The following is a 14,477-nucleotide window of genomic DNA, read 5'->3' as shown; positions in this document are numbered from 1 at the left end:
TTTTCAGTTAAATGGACTTGGTTATATAAAACAAATAAGAAAGAAAGAAAGAAAGAAAGAAAGAAAGAAAGAAAGAAAGAAAGAAAGAAAGAAAGACACATCCCTGCCCACTTAGAATCTCCACCCTTAACAGATTTATTTAGACAAATGTCTAAACAAGATTTTCAGTTAAAGCACTAACACTAGGAAATGAAGTCCAGGCTCTGGTTTTCATTTTAAGTGAGCTATTTCATTACTAACTTAAGTATCCTTACACTGTTGTTTTTCTGGTGAGATAAATAACAAAACTATATTTAAATCAGCACTTAGTATGCTTCCCCTTTTATTTGTTTGCATTCATTTGAATTTCAGTTGGCATGATAGGTAGCACAGGACTCAAATCTGACCAATAGGAGTACTAAATTCCCCTCACTACAGAAACAGGAATGGGGGTCTTAATCAGATTCATCTTTGAGATTTAGCAATCCTCAATTTTATCTCTGAGTTTCCTCAAATCTCGGGAAGATGCAAGATGTTAACAAAGGTCTCATTACTTCTTCCTCTCATTTGACTTCAAAAGATAACAACCATTCCTGATATCCTGGTCATGATATGCTATGAAGAGGAGGGAGACCCAACATGTACAAACATGTTAAAATATTTATAGATGCTCCTTTGTTTAAGTATCACAGCTGGATGTTATTTGTCTGATAATAAAACGTGTGTGTATGTGTCTTGTATAAGCACGTACATATGTATGTGCATTTCCATATGAATTAGTAGGTGCATAATTATTATACACGGGGAATGATTCAAAGCTTGTCTATCTGTGACCTAAAGAGCAGCATGGATATGAGATGTGTTGCCATGGAAACCCACCTTTGTGAGATTTGTAAGGATGAAGCAAGAGGCTGAGTTTGGAATTGAACATTAGCTTAGCATGTCCTCCATAGCCAGAAACACATACACACACACACACACACACACACACACACACACACACACACAGAGAGAGAGAGAGAGAGAGAGAGAGAGAGAGAGAGAGAGAGAGAGAGACTGGAAAATTTGTTCGAAAGTCTGAGGTTACAGAATTCCACTCAAATATTTCAGGTTCAGGAAGCTGGAGAGACAGAGATGGATCTGTAGTTAAAGAGAGCAGCCTGCACTTACAGAGGTCTCAAGTTCAATTCCCAGCATTCACAACCATTTGTAACTCCTGTGCCAGAGAATCCAGTGCCTCTTATGCTTCAGGTACCTGTACTCACCTGCACATATCCACACACAGATGAACACACACACAAACACACACACAAAGAGGAAGGTTGAGATGTGTGAAAAGAATGGGCTTGTGTGTGGGTGCAAGGCACATCCATTTCCTATGACCTCACTTTAAATGATACGCATAAAATATCAATCATTTAGATACTAAATCTGGGTCAGAGAGATAACAGAGTAAAGGAGTTTGCTACCAAGCCTGACAACCTGAGTTTGATCCCAAGGACTCACATGGGGGAACGAGAGAACCTATTCCTGCAAACTGTCTTTTGACATCCACACATGCAATGTGACAAACATGGGCACGTGTGTGCGCGTGCGTGCACACACACACACACAGACACACACAATATACCACAAAAAGATAATTAACTGATGTTTAAGCTTTTCTAATATATTTGCTACACACTTTCTGAAACCTTTATGACATTTTTCCAGAGCTTTACCTGGGCTTAAACATTTCATCAGTTCAGTCCTCATTTTACCCAATTCAATCTCATTTCAATCTTCCAGCATTTACTTCTTATGTATTCTTAAACCAGTGCTAACAGAGGCCCCAGCACCCAGCATCCAGCACCCTTCCTAGGTAGTTCATTTTTTAATGATTTCACTCTCATCTTTGTTTCTTAGTTCACTGACAATGCACTAAAACCTCCAGTCCTTAAATTAGACAGTTTTGTGGGAGGAAATTCACAGAATTCATGTTTAGCTTGTACAAAAGAGTCACACATCTGCAACGCCGTTCGTTTTAAATAAGTCTGCACTGCAGAAGACCTAAGGATGTCAGTATTCCCTGGTTCTAGTTGGCAATAACTATTACAAAGCAATATTACCAGTGTGTGCTCAATGAATTAACTAGTTAGCATAGCCATAAAGTGATGTGGCTGAGTTTAAATAGTTGAAGTTACACGTGACTCATAATCATCAGAGCAGGCAAGGTTCTAAGGTAGGAGTTCCCTTCCTCTCAGCGTGAGGGATATGGTGGAAGTCTGCAGAGTCTTCGGCTATGTGATACTGTGTCTCTCTATGGTCTGCCTAGGTCCTCATTTAACCCCATGGTCTCCGGGAAGTACAAAAGCTCTGCTGCTCTACGCACAGTCATTTCAGGAGCCCAGTTCCTCCCACCGAGTTCCTTTGCCCAGATCTGAGTCAGGGTTTAGCTGCATGCTTCATCGAGTGATGAAACAGATGGGAGGAGGCCATAGAACTGATGTGAAAGGAAACGCCCGAAAGGAGAGCAAAGGAGATAGAATGAACCTTTCATCAATGTCTGCATTATATCACCAAACAAGTGATAGCAATGCTAAATCAGGGACTGAGGTGAAATCAGCACACTGAGAGAAGGGAGTAGAGGGGAGGAGGGCCCTGCCCACCGCAGGAGAGTGTGTGATTAACCCAAGTATGGGATGAAAAGACTAAGATACATAATCATGGGTCTACTGAGCAAGTAAGTAGAGTTGCCTGCAACCGGTGAAAATTAGATTAAAAGACAGCAATGCCCTTTCTGAGACATCTGTCTTCCGTGTGTGAGTAGGCCTGTCACTAAGTGATACTACCAAAATGCAGAAAAGTAATAAGCCAGTATGGATGCACACCAGTCACCCTAACACTCAGAAGGCAGAGGCAGGAGGATGGCAATGAGTTCAAGGTCAATATTGGTTTCAGAGTGCGTTACAGCCGGCCTATACTGTAGAGTATATTCTTGGGGGTGGAGATAGGAAAAAGTAGAGGGGGAAGAGGAGGAGGAAGGAGAAAATAAGTAGGAAGGTGGGAAACTTGAGTGTTGCCATAGCTTTTTATCCCTCTATTCCCTCATACATATGTAAAAGCAAGAGTCAGGATACCTGTGCTCTCAGGCCACATTCTCAGAGCTTAAGTCATTCAACAACTTAAGCATGCCTGCCTTGAGTTCCTTTTGGTTTACCCACAGAGTGACAACTGAGGTCAACTGTCTCACACCCTCTCCCATAAACTTGCAAAGAAACTTTTCTGGAATCTTTGGGGCGCCTGCCATCTGTTAGCCCTGGCTAGGATCCAAGCAGAAAAATATGAGCTCATGCTTTATAAAAAAAAAAAATTAAAAAAAATAAAATTCCACACTCTCCAGTTGCAATTTTCTCAAACCTTAAAATACCACTACTCTAAAAACAAGCAAAACCCGAGATTGAAGGAGAGGAAACAAATTAGGTCACGTCATCTTTCCCATCTGTGTTTGGGAGTTTAAGTCTAAAACTGAACATGATATCCCCAGACTAAGCAATGACTTGACCTAATGAACAGGGGATAATTTGGAAGTGCCTGTTCAACAGAGTAAGGGACGGACGTAGTAGAGATGCGTTCATTATAGGTGACCAAGGTCCTTAGAATGGGACACCGTTGCTTAGAGTAGAACAGGTAGCTACAGGGACCAGCTAGTATAACTTTTGTCAAACTACCACAACAGGCCTTTTTTTATTTTTATTTTTGAAGATTTATTTATTTATTTTATATATGAGGGCTCTATCTGCATATAGAACCTTATGTCAGAAAAGGGCATCAGATCCCACTATAGATGCATGTGGTTGCTGGGAATTGAACTCATGGCCTCTGGAAGAGCAGGCAGTTAACCACAGAGCTATCTCTCCAGCCTTTAAATGAGCCAACATGAATAGTCATGTTGGCAGAATTGGGGTTTTGAAGTCAACGATGACGACGTCATTTGGTTTTATGTCTCCTCTCTCTCTTTTCACACCCTTTCACAGATGAGAAAAACTAAGACCTTACACCTTGGATGGTTTCCCAAGGTGGGTCAGACCAGAATCTGGGTTGTAAGTCACAGCACTGGCTTCCACCAAAAGATGCAGATACAGGCAATAACTTAGAACGGAAACTTGAGCCATAGTCATTGAATGGTTCTGATTAGAACACACCTCCTTGGGTGAGGAGGACTCTGGCCCTGCACCTGCCCTTGCTAGACTCTGATACCCATGGCAGATGGCTGGTGACAGGAGTGTAGCTGTTGGCTTTTTCTGCATTTTTAATTTGAGTCACATAGCTCTCACCCTGACTCCTGCAAAACGATTAAAATGTTGGAGATTTCTTGGCACAGGATTCAGACACTTAAAACCAAAATCAATAATAACAGTATGTGTCTTCTCGTGGAGCTAGTGGAAAAAAAAAATGATAATGTCCACTGCTTTGAAATTCTTTTTTATTATTATGTCTCTCTGAACTAGTTTTTCCTTCCTTCCACAAATATATATTAAGGACTTAACATGCTAGACGCAATGTGTTGGGTCCTGGGGACATGAAGTGATGGAAGGATGTGGATCCCCTGCAGGTCCTATTGACTGGTAGTAAAGAAGGACATTGAACAGGCGATCACAAGAAGAGTATGCACTTGCAGATTAATTAAAAATTTGACAACTCCCAAGAAGTAATTGTATTTCAGTGAAACATAATAGGAAGACCTAAACTCAGTGTTAAAATCCTTCTCTGAGAAGTGGCCTTTCAACTAAGAAGAGCTAAAGAGAACAAAGAAATAAACAACTGGCTTTTAAAAAGAGCAAGTGTTTCTACTAATTACCCTTAGCATCCACATAGGGAAACCCCGCCCCGAACCTGACATCTCACTGACAGGTAATAATGGCTGAAGCAATGAAATAAGCCACCTAAGGAAAACTGAGTTCACAGCTTGGGGATCTTTTTTTAAAGGCCTCTCAAGGAAAGGGAAAGAATGAAACAAAAGCAAATGTCCCAAAGAAAGAGATGCTCAAGCTAGAAGTCAAAGGACCACTTCACAGTTACCAAGGTAATTAGGTCTCCTTAACCATGTATTCAATGGAGCGGTCATGGTGACCACCTAGGAAGTGCTGGGCTGCAGAAGGCAGAGCCAAAGGGAATGTAACACTTGCCTGTATTTCATTCATTCTCTTGCAAAGAAAGAGAGATAAATACTTGGCTTGGTATGACAGGCGCCACTAAAGGCAACACGGCCAATTCTCTGGTGCCCTGCGGCAAGGGGACTTGCATCATCTAGGAACAGTTAAGGAGCCGTGTTTAATGATAACAAAGGGACAGTAAGAGAAATCCAGGAACTGTGTTAACTACAGGTCTGGACATAACAGGTGATCTGTGTGTGCTAAAGAACAAATCAGGTGGCCAAGGTATTTGGCATAGCAATGTTTGGAACACTGGTGCACCCTTTCTGACTTAGTCTTCAAGCCACAGCACTATCCCCTTACTAGGTGAGCCATAAGAGGCTCGCTGTACTGTGTGAATAATTTCACCAGCAGAAATATTAGTCCCGTGTAATAACTAAACATTCATTTTTCGGCTTTTCTAAGTTTATTTTCACTTTATGTGTGTGCGGGTTTTGCCTTCATGTATGTCTAACTTGAACGTGTCTGGTACCTGAGGAGGCAAAAGAGGGTGTCAGAGGAGTTGTGGGCTACTGTGTGGATGCTGAAGGCCAAACCTGGTTCCTCTGCAAGAGCCGTGTTCCTAACTGCTGAGCAGTCTCTCCGGACCCAGATGTCACTCACTGTTCTTGTTGCACAGTAAGGAATTGCACTCAAAGAAGCTGGGTGTTAAAGAACAAAGATGGACTCCGCAGCTTGTTTTTATATATGTGTGTGTGTGTGTGTGTGTGTGTGTGTGTGTGTGTGTGTGTGAGTGTTATGAAAGGGAGGTTATCAACTTGAGAGTGAGAGGGAACAGGGAGATTGGAGGGAAGGACATTGGGAGGGCTGGAGGGTGGGAAGGGAAGGGAGTAGTATAATTATATTTTAATTGCAACGTAAGATCAATCAATCAATTTTAAAAAGAAGCTAGGTGCCTAGGTCTGGGTTGTGAACATGGCAGTATTCGTGATGGAATTCAACCCCTTACCTGTTGTCAAATTCCATGTTCTCCTCCTTTTACCACAACATCTAAAGAACTACCAACTGTGTTCTTTAACATTTACCAAAAGATTCAACCCTTGCAGGAACAATCTGTGATAAACTTCTTAAGTAAACAGTATGGATGGCAGATGTCCTTCAAATGCCCACCAGAGTCCAAGCAGAATGGTGCAAACTGTGAAGTATTGTGTGTCATGACTGATACACACACACACACCAAGAGAGAGAGGAGAGAGAGACAGACAGAGAGAGAGAGAGAGAGAGAGAGAGAGAGAGAGAGAGAGAGAGGGAGGGAGGAGATTCCAATTGAGAAAATAAGCCTCATTGAATCCATTATGCTAATTTGCTAGATATTTGTGTGGTGTGAGTTAGGGAACAGAAGAGAGAGAGTACAATGGCTTAGATAAGCCATGGCAAAGTTCAGAAGCACATAAACAATCACTAGTGATTCTAGGTTTTCCTGGTCCCAACAGTCCCTATCCCTCACCTTTTAACGTCATGACTGTTCAGAAACCACGTCTATAAAGGGACTGCCGTTACCTTGGTCAGTTTCACCTCAAGCACATGGCTGGTATGGATCCGACTGTCGAAATGAGCTACCTCTTTGGAAGAAGACTTCACCTTGGCGATGATCTTAGCATAGGAGAAAACAATCACAGCCGTTGGAAGCAGGAGGCAGAAGAAGAGGATGCTCAGGATGAAGACCTGACCCCCACCTGAAGCCTGGGCCAGCCACCAGTCCAGGGTGCACGAGGTTCCAAAGGGCTCGGGTGCATAGTCCCCCAGGCCCACCAAGGGCATGGAGGTCCAGAAGGAAGCATATGCCCAGATGACTGCCAGGCAGATGTAGGCATGCTTTCTCTTCAGCCAGACCCCTGGAGGTGGAAAAAAAAGCGTTACCCGCACAGAACCTGCCCTACACCCATATACCTCCCCTGGACAAGTCAAATTCCATCTCCAAAGATTTATTCCACTGAATTTATTCCACTGACAGATAATTGAAGCCTGGGGGAGAGTGAAGTCAAGGGAGGGAAAGTTCCAGAGCTGGAGCCTTTGTCCAGGAAGATGCAAATTGAAGAGAATTCACAGGGACAGTTTTCTCTAGGCACCTAGGAGCTTTGGGAGGGGAAGCGGACAGCAAACGGAGGCAAGGACGCTGAAGACAATGGAGGAGCTTGGGAAAACATCTCAAGAGTATGTTAGCGAGTGGTCCAAGGATTGAAAGGAGAGTCCTTCCCAGGAGGTGAGAATTCACATAGGAGTGGCTGTGTCTTCCAAACACCCTTCTTCCTAAAACTTTCTGTGTGTCCACATCCCTTCTTTGCCTGAGAACTGGTTGCTTAGGGTTGCTGGGTCTTGATCCTGACCCTGTGTTATGACCCTGAGGTAGGTGACTGTGCTTGGAAATTCATGCAGATTTTTTTCTTTTTAATGTTACTTGTAGGACGGTCAAGCACAGACAGTCATGGTGGGAGCGTGGCAGACAATCTGATCAGGTTGCCGCACATGCTGTGAAAGTACCTCTGGAAAAAATGTCTTCAAGAAGGTTGGGGGTTTGGGGGGTGGGGGTGGGCTCTGTGTATCAACACTAATTTCTTAGCCGGAAGAGAACTCCCAGAAGAAACGCTGCAGTCACTTTAAATGTCTTTTAATTGTACATTTTTAAAAATGACTAGTGATCGTTTCCCAAAGCACAGCACAATCTCCCAAGCAAGGCCAGCACCTGTTACCATGAAAGTGTCCTCCACACCTCGCTTGCCACATTGCAGGAGGGCCCCGGGAGTGGCTCCTTGCTGCTTGGGTTGTACAGTCACAGGGAAGCAATATAAAAAGACATGGAGTAAGATTTCTTCCACATGCACTTGAGTCTGCTTCTGCTCTGGGCAAGTGAGATTTAAATCTCACTAAGACGACAATTCTCCCGAGAGTAGTGTGTCATCTTGTCTCTAAATGCTCATCATTCTTAACAGTAAGGGGAAGTTGTGCTGACGCATTGTTTATGGGTTTGTTGTTGAAGGCTTTGTTTTCTTGCTTGTTTATTTTGAGACCCAGTCTCTAGCCCAGGCTAGCCTCAAACTGGCTGTGTAGCTGAGGATGCCTTTGGACTTCTGATCCTCCTGCCTCTGTCTCCCAAAAACTGGAATTACGAGTGTGCCTTCCCACTGTGTCTAGTTTCTATGGAGCTAGGGGTGGAATCTGGGGCATTGCGCATGCTAGGCAAACTCTCTACCAACTAAGCTACATCCCTAGTCTATGCTTAAAAGTTCTGATGAAGTTTAAAGTAAATGAAACAGTGGCAAGTTTGCAAACTATAAACACTTTTACTCCTATGTATGGGTGTGCGATCACTAAGAAAAAATAGAACAAATTGTTTCTACGCTCAATTGTCTACATTTTCTCGAATGCATGACATTACACATCACGAAGTACAAAACTTCCTCAAGCCCAATCGGAGAAGGGTAGCGATCAGGTAGCCACAAAGGTTTGTCAGCTCTTGGTGATCCATTATTAACGCATCAAACACTGGCAGAGATCATGGACATATATTCATAAGGATGTGCAGAGGCATACGGATAAGCATTGAGAGTGAGGGTTACTTAGTGAGATGCTTTGATACTTACATTCCAGTATGGTGAAAGGCTGTCAAGTACAGGAGGGAGGAGATTAGTAGATGGGTTCTGTGTTGCTCCAGCAGTCAGAACTAGGACCAATGGGTGGAGGTTACTGGGAGGCAGTTTTGTCTCAATATAAGGAATAACATAGTTACAACGAGAGCAGACCAATCAGAGAATGGGCTGCCTTGTGCAAGAGTAAGCTCCCCGTCACTGGTCACTGGAATTATTCAAGAGGCCAAACGGTCATCTCTCGGGGGTGACTATTTACAGCATTACATGGTGGGAAGGTCTGCATGTCCCCAAGTGACCTTTTAAATTCCAAAATGCTAGAGAACACTGTGTGGGTGGTCCAATAGTGAATCAGATTAAATGATGAACTATCACTGAGGGTCAACCTTAAAAGAATCTAGATAATATACATATTTCTCATACAGTTTTTGCCCTGCCCATGACTCTGGTGATGGATAGCATAACAACCTCTCTTTGACTGATACAAAGTTTAAACTCAAGATGACATATTTTAAAACAGGCATCAAGGTTTAGTACTCCTCAAATACTGCCAGGAAGTTGAACTTTCTTAATTCTTGTCTATAAAATCTATCATTTTATTAAAACTCAGCTTGTTGTGCTAAAGAAAAGAAAAACAAGATTGTGGTAAAAAATAGACTCTGATGTTACCAAGCTGCATAATTTTACATTTTGACTCAGGCTGTTTCTACTGGAAGATTCAGTGTTTATGAAGAGATGCAGATGCAATTTTTAACATGTTTTTAATCATAAAGACATTTACAACTCCCCTCCTCCTGCCCCATCCATGGTCTCCTTTAGAGTCTTAGTGCTATCAGACTCTCAACCGTCTAAGTGACAAAGGAAATTTCCTTTGCCACATCTATTTGCTAGCTGGATTCTGTGCCATGGCGTTAGCCACTCTGCCTATCTGGTTAACAGTCCAAACAGCTGTACCAGAAGGGAGTCAGAACCACCTCCTGGGTATGTCTGGTTCTCGATATTAAAATTAAATGCCCCCAAATTTTCTCCTTCTGGTTCAATAAGTTCCAAGACTCCCCAGAACCAGAAGTACCGAAACTTGAATTAGGAGAATGGTCTACTCTTGAAAATGCAGGGCTCTGGAAACTCCATTATTGCTAGCCCAGCAGCGCTCTTAGGAGCTGCTCTTCTACCTACCAATACCAAAAGAGATCAGCAGGTCAGTATTTCAGGGTGTGTGTCCTTGCAGCTGGGAACATCTGCATGGCTCTCTAACCCTGGAGAACATTCTGCAATTCCCCATGGCTGAAAACATGGGGAACCTGAGTCCTGGAGGAGAATCACAGACAGCTTTTCTTATAATTATGAAAACTGAGTAGGTCATCAGCTAAATATTCCAGATCTGACCACATTCATGCATTTTGTTTTTGTTTTCCGCATGGGGAAATGTGGTAGACATTTCCATACTTTATACAATAAAACAGTGAGACATTTAAAAGCTATAGGCATTATTATAAAAGTAGCACTAAAGGAAACATACATTGATACAAGTCAAATCATATAGTAGGCAAGACAGGCTATGAATAAAAGTGTTCTTGGTCACTGAAGCTATTAATAACCTTTGTTTATGGTGTAAAATATGTGTAGCTCTAACACTCAAGCCATCTAGCTTTCACAATCAGGGAACAAGGAACCTTCCAACTTACCGTAAGACAGATAGCAGATCTTCAGATATCGGTCCAGGCTAACAGCAGTCATGGTAATAAGGCTTCCACAGCCAAAGAAAAATCCAGCCCATCCATACCAGCGGCAGCCAAACCAGCCAAACACCCAGCGGTGGCAGAAGCAAGAGATGATAGTGAACGGCTTGCCTACAACTAGAGCACCAAAAAGGTGTCAACGGAAGTTCCTCACTGTTAAAATCTCTCCACTTGCTCACGCAGCTCACCTGGCCCTTCCCCCCACAGACACACTGCAAGGTGTGAGTGTGCACATGAGATGAGGGGATGTCCTGCATGCTGTGAATGTATGCTTCTCTTAGTGGTAGGTGAGTAAATACTGATTGGTCAGTAGCCAGGCAGGAAGTACAGATGGGCTACCAGACTAGGAGAATTCTGGGAAGAGGAAAGCAGAGAGGAGCCTCTGAGAGAGACGCCATCTAGCTATCCGAAAGATTAGATGCCTGTCGTTCTCTGGTAACCCGATACCATATGGAAATATTTAGAGTAATAGAAATGGGTTAATAATTAAGAGAAAGCTAGCCAATAAGAAACCTGAGCCATTGGCCAAACCGTTTATAATCAATATAAGCCTCTACGTGTTTATTTGGGGCTAAACGACTCCGGGATCAGACTTCACTACACAGAACTGATACATTACTAATGTCCTGGCAGCTCATTGGTGGCCCACCACAAACGACATGGTAAAGCCATGTTGTTGAAGACATAAAGTGATCAAGCTGGAACCAGGCTGACAGTTTCCTCCACTCTGAGTCCTCACAGTGCCTGAAGGTTCTCCGAAGACTGCTGGGAGACAATTTTCCTCAGCAATCCTACTCAGCTGTAGATGATATGTTCAATAATAATACCATGAGCCCACCTGTGCAATGATGAATAATGCCACAACTGTTGTAGGAGTAACCAACTATGTTCTGCTTGGACTCGAAGCCTACTGCAGAAGGAGACTGCACAGTCTGGATGTAAAGCCAACCAAAAGCAGGTGGCTTGGGAAGTCCTGAAGAAGCTACAGCTATTGTCCTGCTAAAGAGCACCATGTGCCTCCCAAATACCTATGCCCATAGATGAGCACCACTGTAAGCTCTGGCCAGAGAGATGTCATTTAGCAGTTAACAGTAGCGACTTCAGAGACAACTGGCAAAAGGGCTGAGGATAAATGGCTCTCTCTCTCTCTCTCTCTCTCTCTCTCTCTCTCTCTCTCTCTCTTTCTGTCTCTCTCTCTCTCTCTCAGAGAACAACACAGATGGAGCAGAAAGAACGTAAGAGAGGCAGGAAGGAGTGAGGAGCAGTGTGAAATGCTGGCATCTCACACTCCTGAGCTCACAGCAGGTGTGACTACAGAGCTATACTCGATTGTACTAGGCCTGGCAACACCCTGTCATGGGAGGGAAGGGGCCCATGGGTGCCCATCCCTCCCTGAAGATGATAGTTACTTGATGGATGCCGAGGAAGACAGAAGACTGTCCTTCAGTAGGGTACACTAGTAAGGTGCCCATGCTTGTGAGCAACCCCAATAAAAGTCACTGAAACACACGCACACACACACACACACACACACACACACACACACACACAGAGAGAGAGAGAGGCTATTAGGGAAGGGTAAGGAATTAATGAAAAAAGATGCAGGAATGAGAGAGGATAATGGAGAGGCAAATATTATTAAAACATATTACGTGTATGAAAGTGTCACATTATGTTAATATATGCTAGTAAAATCATTTGAAAAACACTTTCCAACTGTGTTGAATAAGCAAGTCATTTTTTTCACAAACCAAGTTTGAAATTAGCCTGAAAACTTTCCCTTCCTTCTCAATAGCCAAGGAACTTTTTAAAAGTAACTATTACTTTGCTTACTATCATAACTGTCTCAGAGGCTCCAGGGAATACAGGAGATGTGACTCCTGAGGACAATGACAGCAACGTGGTCGCTTTTAACCTTCCATCAAATAGTTAATTTAAAAGCCAAGCAAGAAGGACACAATGTTTACACTAAAATACTTGAGAGAAAGACCCATTTTGAGAAACAATCAGCATTGCATGCCTTGAATTCAGAATGGGAGACGAAAAGGCCACAGTCTCATGCATATTCTCTCAGTTTTAAATTTATTTACCATATATATATGTACGTATATATATATATATATATATATATATTTGCATGTATCGTAAAGTGGTATATAGACATATATGTTCATTTTACTATTTCATGTGGTTCTTTTCAATAAATACAAAACAGGAATTCAGGTATTTCCAAGAGCATGGAAAATGGGAGGATTCATGGAACTGGCAGGAACTTCACCACTGCAGTGGTTTTCAAGGAGCCCACGAAGCTCCCATGACAGCACACATTACATATGCACGTTCATGTGCGTATGCATGTGCCTCTGTGCATGGCTCAGGATGTGTGCGTGTCTGCACGCACACACTATGTGTGCAAGGGTGCGCCATCTGTGTGTGCATGACTGTGCGTGAGGGGAGACCGAACGTGGAGAGCCCAACCTTCCTTTGATCAGGAGAAAATGTCATCTTGTTGATGGCTACTTTGTGATGCCATTTGATGTTCGAAATTGTTTAGGAACACAGAGGGACTTAGCTGGGAAGAGAAACACCAGGAGTGGGTAGGGGGATGGGAAGGGGGAGGGCGGAGGAGAACCAATGGAAAGCATGAAGGCAATCCTGTAAGAAAGCTCATTACTTTGGATGCTATTTCTGAGTAAACTAGCAAAAATTGTTTAGCAGTCACTCCTTTGAGCTCTTTCATTTTCACATTAAAACCCGATGTCCGCGTTCTCTTGCAGTTTTTCCTTCCCTGTTCATTCCTTGCCTCGCTTCTTCTGCTATCACTCATTCAAATACAAGAGAGGGGTTTTTACAAATGTAAAGTTCCAGCACAGGATAGCTGTCAGCAAATACAAGGTACAATGTGTTTTCCAGCAGGCCCAGAGAGGAGGGAGGGAGCGTGACAGAGTGATAAATAGGAATTATTGGGGTGAAGAAAAATAGTTCAGAGATGACAGGAATTGCTGTCTTACACAGAGAGTGATACTTGGGTAGAGTCAGAGTCAGTGGACTGAAGAGTCTTCTGGCAAAGAAGACAATAGACTCCAAACCTGTGCATAATCCCCTTGTATGGAGGCTGGAGAGGCAGGAAAGACAAATATGGCCTATATAAAAAAACAAGGATATGGGCCAGGTCTCCATCCAGAATGGAGTTTTATTTGGTTTGGTGTGTGTGTGTGTGTGTGTGTGTGTGTGTGTGTGTGTGTGTGTGTGTTGATTGGTTGGTTTTTGAGGCAGGGTCTCATGTAGCCCAAACTGGCCTTAAATATATTCTGTAGCTGAAGATACAGGATGACCTTGTCTTCACCTCCCAAGTGCTAGAGCCATGAGCTATAACTCTGTGCTCGGCCTGGAGTGGATGGAGCACTTGATGTGTCTTGGTGGCAAGGTCATCTACAATAAGTGTGTGGCTATCTATCTGGCTGTCTATCCATCCATCTGAATATGTGTCTGTCTGTCTGAGTCTCTGTCTATATCGTCTGTCTGTCTGTCTGTTCCTTCCACATGGTAGAACACTCCAACCTGGCTGCTGTTAAGACTCACTGCAATTGTTCTATTTTTGTTGTATTTCCCTTGTGTTACTTTCGCTATCAATGCCCAGGACTTCCAATCACAAAATCTGCTGATACACTATGTCAGCAGGGAACTTGGGCAGCAGTTTACTTCCTCTGGTTCTCCAGCTTACTCTACTACCTGTTCTTTGGCCTTTGTGCCTAACACAAGCTGCAAATAGTTGCATAAATGCAACACATCTGACTCTAGGATGTACTTCTTCGGTGTTTAGAATAGAATGCAGCTGGGTAAGGAAAAAGACAAAATTTTTTTAGGATGCATTGGAAGAAAGTGTATTACAGACACTCAACATGACCTAGATTAACCAGAGAAAATTCGGGTGGAAGAAAATGCCTTCTGGTGGATTCCTGTAAGTGCATTTGCAAGAA

At 43.1% G+C, this 14,477-nt stretch overlaps 1 protein-coding gene across 1 annotated transcript in view; it reads right to left on the bottom strand.

The window, feature by feature from the left end:
- Opn5 (opsin 5) overlaps nucleotides 1-14,477 on the bottom strand; it is a 47,738-nt gene that overhangs the window by 18,662 nt on the left and 14,599 nt on the right. The window contains exons 4-5 of the mRNA XM_051204347.1: nucleotides 10,444-10,614; nucleotides 6,675-7,009 (exon numbers count right to left, since the gene is read on the bottom strand). Coding sequence (XP_051060304.1) covers nucleotides 6,675-7,009; nucleotides 10,444-10,614 — 506 coding nt within the window. The remainder of the gene's footprint in view (nucleotides 1-6,674; nucleotides 7,010-10,443; nucleotides 10,615-14,477) is intronic.

The sequence above is a fragment of the Phodopus roborovskii genome, unplaced genomic scaffold (assembly GCF_943737965.1).
Source record: "Phodopus roborovskii unplaced genomic scaffold, PHOROB, whole genome shotgun sequence".
In the NCBI taxonomy this organism is placed as follows: Eukaryota; Metazoa; Chordata; class Mammalia; order Rodentia; family Cricetidae; genus Phodopus; species Phodopus roborovskii.
Note: the sequence above shows the minus strand (reverse complement) of the source record. Positions and strands in the feature narration are given on the sequence as shown.